This window comes from Lineus longissimus, chromosome 6, assembly GCF_910592395.1.
Source record: "Lineus longissimus chromosome 6, tnLinLong1.2, whole genome shotgun sequence".
NCBI classification, from domain to species: Eukaryota; Metazoa; Nemertea; class Pilidiophora; order Heteronemertea; family Lineidae; genus Lineus; species Lineus longissimus.
The window spans coordinates 14573794-14593460 of NC_088313.1; the positions used below are offsets into that span (position 1 = coordinate 14573794).

A 19667-nucleotide genomic window follows, 5' to 3' on the forward strand; every position below is an offset into this window, starting at 1 on the left:
CATTGGTATGTCGAGGGTGATGAAGGGGAATGGTCTTTCTCCAATAACGGTGGGAATATATACCTAATTTAGCTGGGATTTGACAAATCTGAAAGGCGATTATTTTCGTCAGGATACACAATCCTAATGGGGACGTTCGTTGTGACAAGTATAGAGTATCCCGTTCCAGACAAATGGCAAGGCAGCAACCCGTCCCGAAATCCAGAGGACCTTTGGGGAGGCTTTCAATGCCGAACATATTGTTTTTTCCTCATGATAGCTAAACATCTACGAATTTAGTGCTTCATGGCAATGCCAAATCCAAGTTTTGAACCAACCCATTAATGATGGATGCACCGGTGTTGAACATGTGCTTTTTGGGTTGGTATAATTAATAGAAATTGGGGCTCGGCAGTTTGAATGTGCAGAAAAACTTCGCTGGCACAATGTGGGCACCCAAATAGGATGTAAAGATGGATTCACTCGGAGAGGTGGGAGAGGCAATTGTTGGCGATTCTACATGGTGATGCGCTTGCTATTGCCTGCCCTCTACAGACAGATATCAAGCAGGGTTTTTTTCTCTCAGGATTCTCAGCTTGCCATTGTCAAAGAGTAATCCAAGAATACAAAGAAATAAAAAGACAACGATATCATTTAATTCATTTTCTTATAAAGAAATAACAATGTACAGCTTGTATAAATTAGAAACATGTCATAAACAATCCGTCTTTTAGCAAAAATGTAAGACTACTAAAAGTCCTATCAGTATTATCAAGAATAAATAAAGATTAATCATTATTCATTCTTGGTGTCATTCACTTAGCATATACAAGTACAAGTACAAAATGCCATTTTCTTCATCAATGTCTACTTTTTCTTCCACCACCACAGACAGAATACAGTTATGTCAATTTCTGGTCTGGTTACATCAAACAAACTATCAGAGTAGCACAGTTGTAAAACTTATGTTTGAAATCAACATCGGCACATATGATAGAGATATGGTGACCTCTCACTGACAGCTCCGTTCCCCATGACCGCCAGACCCCGTTAGCGAAAGATGAGCAAAATTGGTGGAATGCCTCTCAGCTGGATGTTTATAATAGGTAAGATAAGCTGATTGATTGCACTCCAAGGCCTTCCTCCTAGACATCTGCTATTGCACTACAGACACCACCTGCTGTGTTAGGTTTACCTGTCTTACTGGGTTCATTACACTTGGTGCAATATGGGTATGTGGATTAGATCGAATGCACTCAATGTGTTGCTGAATTCGTGCCATGAATTGTTATATAATGTTATATAATGATGAGTCATGGATTGGTCAAGGAACAGTTGCTTCAATGATTGTGATGCAGAGAAGCAGTGTATGCTTCTGCATTGGTTTCTATCTGATGTCCATGAAATTTTCGTTCAAAGTCACTCTACAAACCCTTGGCAGATTTGATAAGCAATATTCCTGTTTGTCACTGTTACAATACACCTTGGGATTTCACCCCAGACTGACCATAAAATTCCTAGGCCAAGGTCTGCATGGTCTGTGTGTTAACAGAACAGGTAAAGATGAAACAGCATGCTTCATGCTAAACTGGACATTGCAGGATAGGCAGTATATCCACACCTGATGCATTGCAATTTTTTTAGCTTAAGTTGAAATTGGACGGATAGTTCTGACCTGGCTACAGGGAGTCTGTGTCAGTAAGTAGGCCACGCAATAGCATACATTATATAGGTCGCAGGGATGTGTACTATTTTCAAGTTAGGTCGAGATAGAGGCAAGGCTCCTCTCCTAAGAGTAAGGGTGGGGTGGTCAAATTCGGATGGATAACAGTGAGCCCAGGGTAATCTAGTTGTACCCCATTCTGTCCCACCGCTTTGCACACGATCGCTCTTCGCAGGGCGGAACAATATATTGTTTAAAGCCTTCAAGGCCCCTACATCATTATTGTTTACAGGCCTAACTTAAAAAGCAAGGTACATGTTTTAACCAGTCTGATGAAAAACTATGAATGAAAAAAAAAATGTTTTTTTCACATAGGCCTACTATAAACAAACAGTCCGAAAAAGCAGTTACATCCTGCACCATGATCAACTACAATATTGCAATATAGAAACAAGCATCCGACAGGACCAATCAGGTCTTCATCTGAAGCATTGCCATTAGGCCTACATTGAGTACACTCTGATTTTGTCAGATGATGTGCCACTTACAGGCAGGAGTAACGATAACAAATTCTGTAACACCTGCTGTGGTAGGTCAGCCAGACATGCCATAGGAGATTAGGCTAGATTGCGCTAATCTCTGATCACGCCTGATTACCCTAATAACAACATCATCGGGCAATTCAAAGAGAAACTCCAACCTCACGGCCTCAAGGCATTTGCCTTTGCAGCCTGAGGTTCGCTTTTTAACCTTCGCTAACGGGATCTGGCTGTAATGCTCCAGTCTCATCCCACATGACATCACAAATCACTCAATATTGTTCACTGAGCTGATAAATGTCCTGGTTGACACTTGCCTCTCAACTATTTTTACAAACTATCTTCTAAAGGGGTACGTCATTCCCTTTTAATCGTGGGCCAGGAAATAATAGTACTGGATTATTGTATTAGAACAGCATGTCTATCGATAGATTCCTTCATGCTCTACTATACCTCCTATTAGAATTAGCAGTAAACACACAGCCAATGATATAGTCCAGTTATGTGCCCAAAACAATGAACTAAGGTTGCTTAAGGCACATGGTGACACCAGGCCTTGTTCGACCACGGTTGCAATAGGCATAGAAAGGGTTAAAGAATCCAGATTGCCTCGATCTTTCGTCACCTAAATACCCTCGGTCAGTCCTCTGTAGAATTCCAGTGTGCTATAGCAAACCACCGAACTGAAAAGATAGGCCATAAAAAAACATCAGATATCTACTGGAGAGTAGACACGGACCTACAGTCAGGTTTTGGAGTATGCCGACAACAGAATTTTAAACCCCCAAAAATTAGAGTTTTATTTCCCCTTGCAAGCAGAATTAAAAAAAATAAACAAAGCAAGGGGGAAGCTGCGATTTAGGATACTTACTATGATGACAGGACATTCCCCAATACAACTTCGAACAAATGCACCTCCCCCTGTGACATTTGCCGCCATTGTAGCACGGCATCTGACAGCGATAGTGCCGCATACGGATGCTACAAGCCTTGCCGATGTAGCCCTTCTTGCACTTGCACACACCCGGCCTCACGCAGACTCCTCTAGGGCTGCAGTCGGGATGACAGACAGCTGCAATCAAAATTAGAAGAAACTTTTATTCGGTTCTGGTAAATGGCCAAGGATGGAGTAACTAGGAAAAAATCTCAACTGGCACCTACCCATAGCAGCATGCACAATGTGCAACCAACCTTGTTGGTGGAATACTCTCTGAAGAAAAACAGCTCCAAGTGCAAAGTGAAAGTAAGAAGATACATCAATACAGTTCTGGTAAATGAACCAAATTTATTTCTTAATTTTGAAAATAGAAACTTGTACTTACGTAATTGGCATGTTTGACCACTAAAACCTTCTGGACACAGACACTGGTTCGTCGCTATACATCGACCGCCATTCTTACATCCTGAGCTGCACTCGGGGTAAATCCATTTATTAGCTGGAAGATTAAGATAAAATGGAAACTAAGGTTGATTTCGAGTTCTCCTATGAATCGCGACCAAGACTTCAAAATCGCCCAAATGCCGTTTATGAAAATCTGAAATTTGTAACTGAATTGAAAAATTTCTAACTGCGGAATTTCGTTCTAAATATAGATTTCAGCATGGCTGAATTGCCGCTCCCAAGGAAATTGGAACGCACCCATTACATGGCCCATTAGGTACTTGACGGATGGGGGGGGCTTACCTTTTTTATGACTCGGCCTCTTGCTCTTTCTCCTACAGCACAGCACCCCCGACGTCACGCCCGGCATATAATAACATCCCGACTTCTGCTTCTGGAAGACTGTAACATGTGCAGCTGGGAGGCAGGACGGAGCGCTATTCCTTCTCACCACCCCACAGTTCTTCCCAACACCTGCCATGTATTCGCCACGGCACCTAGAAACAAATCATAACATACTAAATTAATCAAGAAATATTTATGCGACTTTTATTGCATGAAAGGCCTCGAAAAAAAATCTAACTGAAATTACTGTTGCGGTGTTGTCAAATTGCTCAGTCAATGTTGATGCAATTGGAAAATTTCAAATTCAATTACAATTTTCAAATTTGTAATGAACGCCGCAGGCCTAAAAGGGACAGCCCCTAGCTCTCCTTGAACATTTCAATTACAAGTTTCAAATTTTTAACGAACGGTGTAGGCATTTAAAGGGACAGTCCCTGGCTCACCTTGAACATTTACTAGGCATATTGGCAGCATTAAAGGCATAGCATCCCTCCGTTTTTATGATATCGGCCCATGATATGTTATGGAGAGCAGCCTCATCTTTGGGGCTGCAGACGTGCCATCCCTTGGCACAGAGACTTCGACCCTTCCGGATATGACCGAGCCACGCCCCGGCACAAGCTCGGACATTTATTTGGTGGCGGAGATTCTCGAGAACACCAGTAGCACAGCCGCTGAGAGGATTAGAAGTAGCACCATCTGAAAGTAAAGTAAAAATAAGTACAGTAGAGCCCCTCTATGGGCAGCTTCGGGTCTGACAAGTGCTGTCCTTGGGTGTCCTGATTAGAGAGGTCAAATTGAATGGAAAAACCATGGTAATGTGTTGTTGAGCCGAGCCTGATTTTGGCCGAAAGTTTCAAAAGGTGTCATTTGATAGCCCCCCAAGATCAAAAACCTAGCTATGCCGCTGAAAACATAGGCACTTTCAGGGATGTCAATTGCAATTGGGACTGTATGGGACTCTCCTGCCACTTGAAAACCACTTAAAGGAGAACAACCTACTTACCCTGCTCCATTAAGCAAGTATGGCAAAAACAAACAGAAAAGATACGGCTACAGACAGTGATGATTTAAAGGGACATTGTAAGTGTAAATTTCAATGATGCCATTGTGTAGACATACAAATACTATAAATACCAAATTTCAGCAAATTTGCATGCATAGTAACTCAACCATGGCATTGTGTATTTCTTTATTCCTGAACCACCAAAAAATATGATTTCAAAGCTTTTTTTCTGTCTACTATTGCAACATCTCGAGTTTTCTGTCTACTATTGCAACATATCGAGTTTATCAACTCACGTTTTTGTTCCACAGCAAGTTCCGTCTCTACAGAAACAAACCGCCCATCAGCCATTGCATAAGTACACGTGTATAGGCCAGAGTCTGTGACCTTTGAGGGAACAATGAAGAGATCGCCTGGAAGTGAAAAAAGATTATGTTCAAGAGCATCTTTAGATATGATTAAAAATTAACAAATGTTACGCCCAGTTCCTCTGTCACTACTGACACGATTTCAGCACATAAGGTGGCAGCCATCTTGGATTTTGATGTGGTGACCTACTTTTCCACAGGGTTCTTTCTTACCTGAGGTGAGGATCGATATCCTCTGCGAGCTTCCCGGCAAGAGTCGGCCATCTTTATACCATGTGACTTCGGCTGTTACGGGATCAGTCAATTGACAGGTCACAAATACTGGCACACCTTGAGACACCTTCAAGGTCATTCGAGGACGTTGCTTGGGGGTCAAGGTTATCAGAAGTTCTGGATCCCTATTAGGGGTCAAGGTTGTCTGTGGATCATGGGTAATAGTAGTTGTCATGGTTGTGGGTACTATTTGACCTATAAATAGACAATGGATTTAGTCATTTATGTCACAGCATCATTCTGTCCTATTGGGGACAAATTGGGCCGAAGTTCAGCACCAAACTCAAGGCAGTAGTTTATACTAAGTAAGGTTGGAAAATAAGTTAGCAAGTTAAAACAAACATTCTACATTTGCTAGTTTGATTTAGTGGAGCCTCATTGTTTAGTGGTCAACACCGCTGGCTACCACACAATAGGACCCAGGTTCGAATCCGGGGAGAACCCAGATTTGTATCTCTGGATAAACAAAAGTATAAGAATGGTGTATACTGACGTCCATATCTCAATCAATTCTCAAGTGACTGACAAGTGTCATAAATCATTTTAAGGGTAATTTAGTACACAATCAGTCCATCCCAATATAATAACTCATTATGTCGTTGACACCAAGTGCTAGTTTTGACAGAACAGGTCACAAACGCCTGATAATCTATATTTGACATCGAAATGGTCTTTCAGGGGTGTTCTCCAACTCCTATTAGTTGCCTACCTGCCGCCGAGCTGAAGTTTCCTACTAATGTCATACTACCGAGTCATAAAAGTCATACTACCGAGTCAAATTTCAAATCGGGCCTACCACCAAAGCAAAATAATCTACCACTGAGTCAAAGTCTACAAGCAGTAATAATTTCGTCAGCATCACTCTTTCTCATAATTCTGATCCACCCCTGAAGAACACTGGTCAGGACTTACCATTGCCACTCGTACGATTGTGACAACACAGCACCCCTGACATCAACCCAGGCTGGTATATACACGACTTATTGAAGTGGGTGTCCACGCAGCAGCTTGCGTCAATCTTTCCACCGGTGATGCAGGAGCTCTGACCGTAGTTCTGGTGGGGGCAGCCACGCCCCACAGCTGCCAGATCATCCTGAAGTAATAAAACAAAATGTTATTATAAGTACTATACCAAGGATGGACAAAGCTAGGTTGTGGCAGGGAGTGCCCTAAAATTTGAGGCCGAGTCACTTTCTGTGTTGGCAGAGAGAAAATATCCTTCGATCAGCTTGGAGAATGGCTGAAATAGTCATAACAGAGTTTGCATACCTTCTCCAAGTGATCACGGCACTCGTGACAATTCCCGCCATCCTGGGCAGCATTGAAAGCAAAACACCCGCCAAACTCAGTCGCGTCTCGCCACGTGATCTCCTTCAGCAACTTCCTGTCTTCATGGGAGCAGACGCGCCATCCAGCGGCGCAGAGGTGGTCAGCGTTGGTGATATGACCCCGCCATTCACCGCTGCAAGCCGCTATCCGCTTGAAGCTGTGTAAACCTTGTCTGACGCCATCGGCACAACCGGGTTCTGAAAATAACCATGGCTGTAGATGGATATCTGATCTGATGACGTCATAGCGAATTTGTAAATATCATGCGCACACACTCTCGTATCTCTTCAACATGATTTTCATTAATGCCGTGGTCACACTGGGGTTTTAACACGAATTGAATTCGAATTAAAACGTTGATACGCATTGGGGCGTCACACTCAATTCGGTTCATACCGATCTCAATCCGCTTTAACCAACACGGTTCTTAAACCGAATTGAATGCGAATCAGCTAATCCGAATCAACGAAACCGTATTGAGATTTCAAGTGTGACGTGCTTGATACGAATTAAGAATTTTGATCGCACTGCGCATGCGCCCGGCGCATGGAAAGTGACCTTTGACCGCGGGAACTAGCGCTCCGAACTAGTTAACTGATGTATTTATAGATGGCGCGTCGTTAGTACGCATTGAGTGTGGCACGTTTTAAACCGATTTCAATGCGTATTCGGGCCAGTGTGACGCGACCGTTCTGAAACTGGATTAACCAATTCGTATTCCGGAGAGCGCTCTACGGAATTCGGTTTCAATTCGCATCCAGTGTGAACACACCATAAGATAAGCTGTGACAAACCATCCACCTCCACCTTGTTTCCATTGCTGGTGCTTACCTATCAGAGAAAGGTCCACAGCATGCGTCCCAACCATCCATAAGAGAATGACAGAGCACAAGACGTCCCGGGTTACTGGCATTGCAAATATCATCCTCACTACATGATGAGATCTGGAAAACTGGAAATGAAAATCTTCAATATAATGGGATACATACCAAGAAAATGCATTTTAGGTATTCATTGCATGAGAATTCAGATACACACCATATTTCAGGCTAAGCGCCCCACAAATGAGCGATTTAAGTCACTGCGACCCGCCATCATGAGTGTAGCACCCATCGCAGGGTCACCAACTAACTGATATGGGCGCATTTGCCCCTTGCCGACCAAAAAACACCCCTTGTCGCACATTTTTTTAGTACAATCACCAGTCTTTAGCAGGCTAAAGACAAATGCCTCACATTCTCCATCAACCCTTTACAAAGATCCCCCAAGAAACTAATGATTAAGTTCACTTCAGCCACACTTTGCCTCAGCGCATTACGTAGTATCAACAATGATATTCGCAGATTCTTCATCTGTGGATCTATGATCTAATGATGGGGATAAATCATCAATGTTCCATCCACAAGCCCTTCCATATAGATCTTTGGTGGAGAATCATCATCAGAGACCCGCATTCACGTGGTACAGAGAATTCTCACATCATCAGAGCGAGCCCATTTTCACACAATGATTTTGATATTTCAAGATGTTTCATTTCATTCCATGCATTTCAGGTTCTATCATTAACCGGGAGAGCCTTCGGACAAAAACAAATTGAAGCACCCAGGTGGTCCCGATAATGAATAAATTGACAATTAATTTAAAACTAAATATGGCGCTCAACACTTTGTTGGTCAAATGTCCTGTTTAAAATTGCCTGCAGTGCCTTTATTGTCACTGTTTGCCAGAATGCCCCTTTGGCTGCCTCGAGTTAATTAACTATTTATTATCCAACATAGCTGGAAGGGCCAATTAGTCCTCTGTACCAGTTTAACCCTTGCACCCTCCCCTCTGAACATTATTCAGGCTCTCCTATTAGGAGTTCATGTGACTGCTGCTATCACAATGTTGTGAATGTAACTGGTCAGACTGGTTTATCCAGACTCCATAAGCAATGGTTTCCATCAGAATCTATGATGGCCCATGGTAGTTTCAATGATGTCACACAGTAGATTCTATGATGGCCTATGGTAGATTCTATGATGACCTATGGTAGATTCTATGATGGCCTATGGTAGGTTCTATGATGATTGTCACAAACCACATTTTACATCGAATCTCCCATCATAGATTCTTCTATGTACCTCGAGATTCTACATTCTATGGAAAAGGCATAGTTCTTGAATGAAAAATAAAGAGCCCTGTTAGTAAAGATGACTGATTATATCTCAGTCTGTTTATACAAATATACTACAGAATTCTGTCACACTTAAAACTCAACCAGCATACAACAGAATTCTGTCGCACTTATAACTCAACTGTAAGAATACCAAAGATTATTATCAAACTTAAAACTCTACCACAACTTCCGCGGAATTCTGAATTCATGGAACACTCAACTACAAACATAACACAGAATTCTGACAGACTTTAAAACTGGACCAAATTTTCAAAAATGAAAATGAACCTCATCAACCTACCTACTTTTGTGTTAATCCAGCATGTTATCCGGCCAAACTGACTTTAAGCAATGTAGGTCCGGAACCGGCGTGTCCGATATCATCAGCAGACATTTGGTTCTACCTATTAAATAAGAGTATGATAATATTATCATTAGATCAACAAAGATTGCGGATGGGGTAGTCCATTTTATAAAGGGGAGAAGCCACTCGAATGAAAACCCCACAGTGTGTTGAATGATGCCTGACATCATTCATCATTGTGATTTGAGATTTTATTCTTGACCACATCACACTATCATCCCTTAGGCAATATCATCACAGAGAAGCAACACCAGGTTACGGGAGCTGAGGTCCTCAGTCAGCAATTCATGCTCATAGTGTGTACTGTAATGTACGGTTCAGTATTTGTTTATCACTCGTACTTGATTCACACTTGCCATATCATTACTTGGGTTTTTGGCCTGTACATCCCCATTCAAGCTCAACTCCTTGGGGAGTGTACATTCCAGCTGCCTCAGTCTCAGTGCTAGGACACAACATTCATGGCTGACTCTGCCAGCGATACTCTACGTACCCTGCATTCACTCCTGGGTGGAGAGAAGCAAATAGGGTAAGTTCCTTGCTCAAGGGCACAAAGATGTAACAGCAGCGATTCCTCAGTGCCGAACCCACGACCTCCTGATTATAAGTCCGGTGCTCATTCACTCCTGGGTGGAGAGAAGCAAGTAGGGCTAAGTGCCTTGCTCAAGGAAACAAAGATGCAATAGTGTTGATCCTGGCAAGTGTTGAACCCACGACCTCCTGAAAATGAGGCCGGCACTCTAGTCTAACGACTATGCCTCTAATCTCCCCCTTAAACAACTGGAAGATGGAGCTTTACGAATTATTCAGATATTGAGATAAGACAACTTCAACCAATCTATTGATGTGAAATCCGGCATCTAACAATCACCACAATGAATTACTATGTTCAGTCAAAATATCAAAATATCTCAGCAGGATGCCTCGCACAACTTGATTCATAGGTCTGACCCCGCGCCAGAACACTTCGAGGTCACAGGACAATTCAAACGCATCATTAACCCCCGCAGTCTTAAAGGAGACACGCTGTTCATAGTTACTGGTGGTCCAGGAAATTGTATAGTATTTGTATCTCAGTCTACACAAAGGCAATGCAACGCCTTTAATGCCTGTCTTTGAGGATGTGCGTAGAAAGACCTCCATTTTTACCGGAGTTGACCTGACATAAACAAATTGTGTGGCGTTTTGTGAAGCATAAAAACGAGCACAGCATGGTTCGAATTGCTAACACAAACATGGTCATATCTGAGACCATCTTTCTCATGATAACCACAAAGCTATGAGAAGTTAGTTCCAGCCTGTCAAATCGGAGGAAGGGCATGCGCTACTGTAAAGCGCCCCGCAAAGCGACCGATTTAAATTGCTGCTTCCTGTGATTTGAATTGCATGCAACGATAATTGCAGGCTGCTCAATTACATCATTTTTGCCACACTTCAACCTCCAGAAAAAAGACAGTCTGTTTGGTTCAGCTTCAACTTTCGGAGACAGCAGCAGTAATTTGCAAGGCACCATGATATCTGTAGACATGACAAACTGGATCCCCAAGCGTGTACTTCCAACACCCCTCTCCGCATTCTCGCCGTGCTTTCAGAATATTAGCCAGCACCGCATTCCAAGTAGCCTGGTTACCGGATCAAAAATAAACAACCTAGTTTGCACAAGTATGACTAGCAGATAGTCTTACAGAAAGATTGTTGACAAAACTTCACAGGAATATCAAGCCTCGTAAGTTGAGTATCAGGAGAGCATGAGAGAAGTCAATGATGCTTCATCCTGAAGGAATTGGGGGTTAATGTTTGTTCGCTTCTCCGGCCCTGCACACGAACCCCTGAGACATTCGCCCTCATTTGGTGAAGTGTCAGCGCAGGAGTAAGTGCACCCAATCAGCGCATCGCTTACATTTGAGTGTAGGAATCTCAAAGACGTAGTAGCAGCGCTATTGAAACTCGCATTTTCACTGGTTGTTTGATCAGGCCAAAGAATAGAGAGCACTGTCTCCTTCGAGGTGCGCACTGCAACCTCGATTCTAAGATTTAACCCCTGATTTCCTCAGGATGTGATGCTTGGACTGTCGGAGGTGTGGGATGTGGCGGGTGTTGTTATTGGGAGGGCAGGATAAGTCCAACACTGAAGTATCATCAAGTCTGCTGCCTTACTTGTATGACCTGTCAATCATCCTCAATTTGTTGAGGCTCAAGACTGGAGACGCAATGGCCGAAAGGTTGTCATGTCTGCCAACATGTAACCTAACAAGCAGTAGGTCTTAGGTCATTAAAGCTAAAATCCCAGGTTCTTTAAGTGGTTTGTTGTATGTATGTTGTTGTGGTATGCCATGTTCCGTGTCAACATGAATGCCAGGGAACCATAGACCCTGCATGCGCATGAATGGGCAGTAGCTAGGTAGCCTGTATAGGCCTTTTTTCGACAAAAATCAATCAGAGCTCAAACAAACCAATGCGCACACTCGGAACACGTCAGAAGGCCTAAGCCGACTTCGGACAATGCGTTTTAAGCCACTGCGACCCTTTGTCCCAGGTAAAACACATGACTGGTCAGCGACCAAACAAACTTCTTCTTCTTAGGCGTGTGGCAATGATCATTGTAACGAGACGACTGACTGACAGTGTCTTGAGTTGACGATGTGAGTGATGTTATGTTATTGACATCAGATTGGACACTGTTACTTCATTTATTTTCATCTCCACAGAGCCATGGCATAACTTTGAGTTTGACAGCTCATAACACTGTCATTATGGATGGAAAAGCATGTGTCAGATAGTCAAATTAAATTGAGTCAAAGAAATTTCGGAAATTTCTAAACAAACGACAAAATATGTGGAAATGACATCAAAATACACAAATGACATACATACCAGATTGACCAACAGTAGCTGACGTATCAGGTAAATTCTAACTGAAGTCAGTTTATTGCTCAAATATCATGTAAATTGTGATTTTGTTTGGAATGTTTTGAAGATTTGTACCCGGAAGTAGCTGTCTGTGGCCGCTGCCATCTTGGAATGAAAACGAGGCAAACAAAACAAAAGTCAACATGGAGGCTTGCTTGGCAGTCCAGAGAGAAGTTGAGAAAATATTGACGAAATTCAGAAGCATCGATGAACATACCCAGCGAACGCTGGGACAGCTGATATCAGATGTTCAAAGTATACGTGATGAACTTTCTGGAGGTTGGTTTTTTTGTTCTGAAATGGCGAAAAATGTCCCTCAAAGTGGACCGCAAAACAAACAGCAAGACAACCAGCTCTAGCCTCTGCTCCCAGCTGTGCATTGCATTACATACATGCATGTGATGTGTACTAGGCTTATATATGTTATACTGCACTGCACTGTGAGTGTACTGTGCATTATGTACATTACACCTAACACCCTACTTTGTAACACAGAATTTACACAGGGTGACATATACATCCTTTGAAATTGTACCGGTATCGATTGTTTGATTTGAGCCGTTCATCGTCATCAATGACATCATCGCTCGTGACATCGACGGAAACGTTCAACAAAAACGTGCAAAGTTGAGGTAGGCCTGATCACTGAATCGAACAAAACAATTCATGAATTAGACCAGATCTCATTGGTGTGTGTTTACACAGCAGACCAATTTAGTATATTTTTGGGTCCTGTGTAAATGGCCCTGTAATACTTTATTTCAGTTCCTGAAAATGCTGAACTTCCTGCAACCCAAGTGATACTGCTGACACAGCTCTCGAAGAGAGTGAAAGAAATTGCTGGTCGTATTGGACTCGAACATAAAGATCTCCACAGTAGTGTCTCTAAAGTTGGCAAGTCGATTGATCGGGTATGTGGTAATGAGTGAGAAATGAAGAAAAATAATTTGAGTATTGGGTGCATTCTCCAAGCAGGTCAAAGGATATTTTCTCTGCCAACACCAATTGTCAATATCAGAATCTGCGATCATACTTCATTTGAATGTTATTTAAGAATAAATTAGAAAATCAGATTTCATGGTGTTTTATTATGCAGCATTGAGACACACATCAACTCTTCCTTTGACTATACTGTACTAGACAGACAATCTTGGTGTACGTATGCAGGGGGTCCTCGGGCTGGTGCATACAAGGGGAAGGTAGCACTGAAAAGTTTATGATTGTGCGTATGTACTCTGTGCAAATGAGTCACGCTTCGCGCTCGTTGTGAATTCATAACTATTCCTATTTCAGAATTTCGTCTCAGATTTCGGCGCTGTTGTATCCGACCCGACATTTGAGGGACCAGAGAAGAGGAGCCAGTTGAATGCTGTCATATGCGAGCATTTCCTCAGGCAGGGAATGCTAGACACAGCTGAACAGCTTATAAGGGTGGGTATGAGTAGCCCTGCAATTATAATCGCTTTAATGTGCAACAAAAAAGATCTCTCTTCTGCTGGTAAGACCGCATGTTGTTGCAACCACCGATTCTTCCGATGACCACCGCAACCGAGTGATTATCGTTGCGTGTGATCAAATTGCAGGAAGCTGCAATTTAATCGCTTGTCTGCAGGGCGCTCTCTGTTTTAAAATGCTTGAAATCCTCATTTGATTCAACAAGTTCTGAAAATTCTCTGCTCCTTCTTCAGGATGCGAATTTCTCACTGGAAAAAACGCAAAAGGAGCCATTTCTGGAGCTGCACAGAATACTCGAGGCTTTGAAGAAGAGGGATCTGTTCCCTGCTCTGCGATGGGCCGAATTGAATCGCGAGAAACTCAAACAACAGAACAGTTTGTTAGAGTTTAAACTCCATCGGTTGCTGTTTATCAGCCTCATCAGTCACGGAATCGAGAAGCAGTCTGAGGCTCTCAATTATGCGAGGAATTTTGGACCATTTGCGCAGTCGCATTCTAAAGGTAATGTTTAGTCATAGTTATTCTTAGGGGAAAGCTGTTTCCTGAAAGGGTGCCAGCAAAACTACACCCGCGGCAAATTCGTATTCATGATAACTGCACTAAGGCATTGTGTATAACTGCATTTCTATTTTCCTGGTCCACATGTAATTACGAATGGTGTTCCCCTCTAAAATTGTTTCCATCATGTTACAGAACTCCAGATCCTGATGGGAAGTCTTCTCTACCTGAAGCAAAGCCTGTCTAAACACGTCTTACAGAACTCCATATCCTGATGGGAAGCCTTCTCTATCTAAAGCAAGGCCTGTCTAAACACGTTTTCTATCATCTTGCAGAACTCCAGATCCTGATGGTAAGCCTTCTCTACCTGAAGCAAGGCCTGTCTAAACACGTTTCCTCTCATCTTACAGAACTCCAGATCCTGATGGGAACCCTTCTCTACCTGAAGCAATGCGTGTCTAAACACGTTTTCTCTCATCTTACAGAACTCCAGATCCTGATGGGAACCCTTCTCTACCTGAAGCAAGGCCTGTCTAAACACGTTTTCTCTCATCTTACAGAACTCCAGATCCTGATGGGAACCCTTCTCTACCTGAAGCAATGCGTGTCTAAACACGTTTTCTCTATCTTACAGAACTCCAGATCCTGATGGGAACCCTTCTCTACCTGAAGCAAGGCCTGTCTAAACACGTTTTCTCTCATCTTACAGAACTCCAGATCCTGATGGGAACCCTTCTCTACCTGAAGCAATGCGTGTCTAAACACGTTTTCTCTCATCTTACAGAACTCCAGACCCTGATGGGAACCCTTCTCTACCTGAAGCAAGGCCTGTCTAAACACGTTTTCTCTCAACTTACAGAACTCCAGATCCTGATGGGAAGCCTTCTCTACCTAAAGCAAGGCATCCACAACAGTCCGTACTCCCACCTCCTGGACCCGATTCACTGGGCAGACATCTGTGACATTTTCACCAGAGATGCTTGTTCACTCCTGGGTCTTTCTGTGGAGAGCCCATTGGCTGTCAGGTATAAACTGCCATCATTTTTAAAGGCCAACACTGTTCGTCAAAGATTTGAAATTTGTAATTAAATTTGAAAATGACCAATCGCGTAAATACGTATACTATAAATTTCAACATTGCTGTTGTGTCCACAGATATGCAAATACCAACGTTATGATATATATATTAAAAGGGAACAACTTAATCATAATGTGATTGTTACATTTCAGTATCCGTGCTGGGTGCATGGCGCTCCCACCGCTACTGAACATCAAGCAGGTCATGCAACAGAGACAATGCTCGGGGGTGTGGAGTGCCAAAGATGAGCTACCCGTAAGTACAGTGCCAGACGGGGTCGTCGAAGTTGCATCCTCTTGCATATGGCTCGTTGCAAGCATAAAAGGCTTACACTCCTTAAAAATATTGATACTTCCTTTCCGAGTACTGGGTAATGGAAAACGTTCAATTCTGTTGCAGTATTTTAAATTTTTGTTGGCTTGTTTCAGGTGGAAATTGACCTCGGTTCCGAGTGTCGGTATCACTCCGTTTTTGCTTGCCCCATCCTCCGCCAGCAGAGCACCGAGAACAATCCACCTGTACGCCTTCTCTGCGGTCATGTGATCTCGCGCGACGCCCTAAACAAACTAGCGAATGGAAACAAGTAAGAGTTTTATGTGCTGTGTTAGATTTGAGGCCTCGCTAACCTAAGACATCGTCTTGTAAAGAGCCCGAAAGTAGAATGTCCTATTGACATCACGTGTATTTTCTCTTGCAAGTGGATTAAAGCCTATCGACCGGCCTGAAAGGTGTTTCGCGGGGGTCAATGTTGCCCTGATGACCGTCTGATAAGACAGCAGAGCAATGGCAATTTTGGCCTAGGTGTGAGCGGGCTTTGTTTTTGAGAATAGACCCTGTAGTGGGCAAGACCTGAATTCTTTTTAACAGCGAGGAAAGGGGCAAAATAACGTCATGTATATTGTCAGCGGCTTCCGTGCTGGTGGTTTGGTCCCTTGTTTGACGTGCTTGTCGTATGTGTGTGGAATTTCTTGCAGGCCCTGTTCCATTGGAGTCGAAAAATCCTGGATGAGAAAATCGACACCCACCCATTTTCGCCCAATATGTCGTTAGCTATTCCTTCTCAGGGGTAGGCCTAAGGTGTTTAGACAGGTCATTCTATTCCACGTCACTAAAAGGACTAACTTGTACAAAACGTGCGTTCAAAAATCTAAAAATTGGACATGAATTTGAAAATTGAAAAACAACACATTGCTCTCCTTCTATAATATTTGATAATCAATAATTTTATCTCAGGCCAACCCCTATTCGTTGCCTTGTTGTATGCTTCTACAGTTCCAATCAAAATTGACATCCTAAACATGCGTGGGTTTGTGAAATGTGTGCAGTATGCAATCTACGAACTACCATGCGTGTATAGTGTTTTTCATATGTTCTGGCCAAAGGTACTTAGTTGAATTCGGGAAAGTAGCCAGATCACCTTTTCTGAAAGATAGTGGTGCTGCACAACATTAGATTATCCTCAGGGTTTGCCTAACTCATTCTCTTTCACAGTGTCTACTAAAGCCGGTCTACTATGACCCCGGTGTCCTGGCCCAGAGCTGTGTAACATTACTACTATTGACCAGTGACCAGAGGTCAGTCAAATACCTTTGACTGGAGCTGTAGTTATTGTATGTGTATAGTTGTTTCCAGTGAGGAACTGACATATCTATGAAACCAAGAATAAATTAAGATTTACCTTTACTTGTTCTTGACGAAATCCAAGTCTTTCTACAAAAAAATATGAGAGCCATTCAGATACGCCTGTTGCAATTTCCTTTTGGGAAGGGGGATCTTTTCGAGTTCAAAATGTTCAATTTGGGTCAGTTGTGTCATCTCCTCATTGTTTTTCTGCATCACCCCATTGTTATCAGCCACCTTTCCTATTGTTGAATGTGATCATTATCTTATTGTTATCCCGTCTGCCTCTTCTGTTTCAGGTTGAAGTGCCCCTACTGTCCATTGCAGCAGACATCTACCAGTGCACGGACGATCGTGTTCTGAACCGCCATGTTGTAACATGTGGTTCTCCGTTTTTTTCAGGCTTAAATGTCCATACTGTCCGGTGGAGCAATCTCCAGCCAGTGCAAGGACTATATACTTCTGACATACGAGTAGCCTCCGGCGTCTCTGCTTGGAGACTTAACAAAGGAGGCTTTTCAGTCTGGAGATATGGACACAACCAAAGAAAACTCCAGCCAGTCTCTGCCTGGAGATTTGGGGTAAGGTGGAGGCATCTCCTGTGACAGAAAAGAACTGAAGCAAACTCCAGCCTGAATAAAGACAGTAATTCTGACATACTAGTGTGTAAATCTTCACAGTCTCTGCCTGGAGAAATTACCCGACCCTGTCTGGAGATACAAACACAACCAAATCACTCTCCAGCCAGTGTAAAGACCTTGCCTCAGACATACTAGTCTGTTCATACCACAGTCTCTGCCTGGAGGTTTGTGATAATGATTTAACGGAATTGGTGTTTTCAAATTTTAAACAGTTGAATTTGAGGTGTCTTTTGCAGGTCTGTTTACACTGTGCAGGGGGCAATTTTACACTTGGTCTGAAGAAAAATGTTCAAATATCATGCAAAAATATCATGAAAAAACCAGGGTGGAAATGCCTGATGTGTTAGGACATTGAAGTGTTGTGGTTCAGGACTTGTATTGTAAATAAATATTTAATTGTCGTTCACGCGAGAATTTTTTATGATGTCACCCTGTAGACTCAGTCTGCCACCTTGCCGAGAATCTTATCTTCAGGAGAAAACATCTTGGGGGTTTAATACTAATTCTTTCATTGGTGTCTTGAGAACCAATCATTAAAAAAGCATTACCTTATTGGAAGAATGAGGCAAAGCGAAGTGTGCAATAAGCTGAGAGCTGTGAGATGTTTGAAAATTTGTGACGGCAGTGTGATGTAATCAGTTGTAAAAAAATCAGACAGGTTGTGATTAAATGGTAGACCTACGAGTGCAAAGTTCTTGGACCAGCTACTAGATGGCGCTGGAGGGTGTGATAAACAGTCAACATTGCATAAGTCAAGTCATCTGGGCGAGCAATTTTGATCCGAGTTTCGCAAAATTTGAAATGTGATTGACATTCAAATGCCATTCAGCAACATAAGTGGATCAGGGAAATAGAAATGCAGTTATACACAATGCCGTGGTGCAGTTATCATACATGCAAATTTGCTGAAACTTGGTATGGATAGTATTTGTATAGCTGTCTACACAGCGGCGCTGTTGAAATTTATACTCGATACGTATTTATGCAATGGGAAATTTTCAAATTCAATTACAAATTTCAAATTTTTAATGAACGGCGTTGGCCTTTAAAGAACTTTGCAACGTAACCTGAAACTTTGGTCGTGCGAAATTGCCTTTAACCATAACCAGTCTGAAAGATTTGGCTGTCATTATGGAAAAATGTTGTGTTGCGTCTTATTATCATATTAATCATGTTTTGAAATGAAATGTAATACACTGTATATAATTATTGCAGATGATTGAAATGTCAATTAAATTGGTTGACCCAACATTAGGCCATGCTTAAAATATTGTTTGTTTGATGTGACCCTGCCTACCGGTAGAAAACACCCCCTACTCAAAAAATAAACAATCTGAGTCAAGAAAGAAGAAAATTGCAAGAAATATTGTTAGTTCTTTGCACTATCAGCTCACCTGTGAAGAGCTTATACAATACCTGATGTCCAAGTGTCGACTGTTATCAAGAGCACATTAGCAACTGCTAGGGCTAGCTTTCCGAATAGTCCACACTGAATGGTTTATCTTCAGTATGAATCCCTCCTCAGATGACCACATCGCAAGAGTCCACACTGAATGGTTTATCTTCAGTATGAATCCCTCCTCAGATGACCACAATCTCAAGAGTCCACACTGAATGGTTTATCTTCAGTATGAATCCCTCCTCAGATGACCACAATCACAAGAGTCGACACTGAATGGTTTATCTTCAGTATGAATCCCTGCTCAGATGACCACAATCACAAGAGTCCACATTGAATGGTTTATCTTCCGTATCCCTTCTCAGATGACCACAATCACAAGAGTCCACAATGAATGGTTTATCTTCAGTATGAATCCCTCCTCAGATGACCACATCGCAAGAGTCCACACTGAATGGTTTATCTTCAGTATGAATCCCTCCTCAGATGACCACAATCACAAGAGTCGACACTGAATGGTTTATCTTCAGTATGAATCCCTGCTCAGATGACCACAATCACAAGAGTCCACACTGAATGGTTTATCTTCCGTATCCCTTCTCAGATGACCACAATCACAAGAGTCCACAATGAATGGTTTATCTTCGGTATGAATCCCTCC

The 19667-nt window shown here is 42.5% G+C and overlaps 2 protein-coding genes across 5 annotated transcripts; one reads left to right on the forward strand and one right to left on the reverse strand.

Moving 5' to 3' along the window:
- Positions 1–629: 629 nt before the first annotated feature.
- LOC135488959 (uncharacterized) lies at positions 630–12415 on the reverse strand. Of its 3 annotated transcripts, none has more exons than XM_064773961.1 (12): positions 12280–12415; positions 9347–9445; positions 7715–7835; positions 6824–7080; positions 6467–6647; positions 5495–5749; positions 5210–5326; positions 4351–4606; positions 3866–4059; positions 3504–3617; positions 3053–3253; positions 630–2864 (listed from the first exon to the last, which is right to left on the reverse strand). In XM_064773961.1, exons 3-12 carry the CDS (start codon positions 7806–7808, stop codon positions 2821–2823), a joined length of 1713 nt encoding a protein of 570 aa, XP_064630031.1. In that variant the 5' UTR covers positions 7809–7835; positions 9347–9445; positions 12280–12415; the 3' UTR covers positions 630–2820. The 3 variants fall into 3 exon arrangements, with proteins under 3 accessions (XP_064630031.1, XP_064630030.1, XP_064630032.1); XM_064773960.1 differs by having other exon boundaries at positions 9343–9445; XM_064773962.1 differs by having other exon boundaries at positions 9343–9445; positions 12391–12413.
- On the forward strand, positions 12411–18961 carry LOC135488961 (E3 ubiquitin-protein ligase RMND5A-like). 2 transcript variants are annotated; one of them, XM_064773963.1, is made up of 8 exons: positions 12411–12594; positions 13081–13226; positions 13609–13746; positions 14004–14271; positions 15128–15293; positions 15499–15601; positions 15775–15929; positions 17266–18961. In XM_064773963.1, the coding sequence occupies exons 1-8, from the start codon at positions 12459–12461 to the stop codon at positions 17327–17329; spliced, it is 1176 nt and encodes a 391-aa protein (XP_064630033.1). In that variant the 5' UTR covers positions 12411–12458; the 3' UTR covers positions 17330–18961. The 2 variants fall into 2 exon arrangements, with proteins under 2 accessions (XP_064630033.1, XP_064630034.1); XM_064773964.1 differs by having other exon boundaries at positions 17369–18961.
- The last annotated feature ends 706 nt before the right edge of the window (positions 18962–19667 follow it).

Excerpts from the sequence above, each read along its gene's own strand:
- LOC135488959 (XM_064773961.1), bottom strand. The coding sequence starts at position 7,808 with ATGATATTTGCAATGCCAGTAACCCGGGACGTCTTGTGCTCTGTCATT. Across the intron at positions 7,081-7,714 it reads TGTGGACCTTTCTCTGATAG|AACCCGGTTGTGCCGATGGC; the intron begins GTAAGCACCAGC and ends GGTTATTTTCAG. Across the intron at positions 2,865-3,052 it reads GGGAATGTCCTGTCATCATA|TTCGGTGGTTTGCTATAGCA; the intron begins GTAAGTATCCTA and ends CTATCTTTTCAG.
- LOC135488961 (XM_064773963.1), top strand. The coding sequence starts at position 12,459 with ATGGAGGCTTGCTTGGCAGTCCAGAGAGAAGTTGAGAAAATATTGACG. Across the intron at positions 14,272-15,127 it reads TGCGCAGTCGCATTCTAAAG|AACTCCAGATCCTGATGGGA; the intron begins GTAATGTTTAGT and ends CTCAACTTACAG. Across the intron at positions 15,930-17,265 it reads AAACTAGCGAATGGAAACAA|GTTGAAGTGCCCCTACTGTC; the intron begins GTAAGAGTTTTA and ends CTTCTGTTTCAG.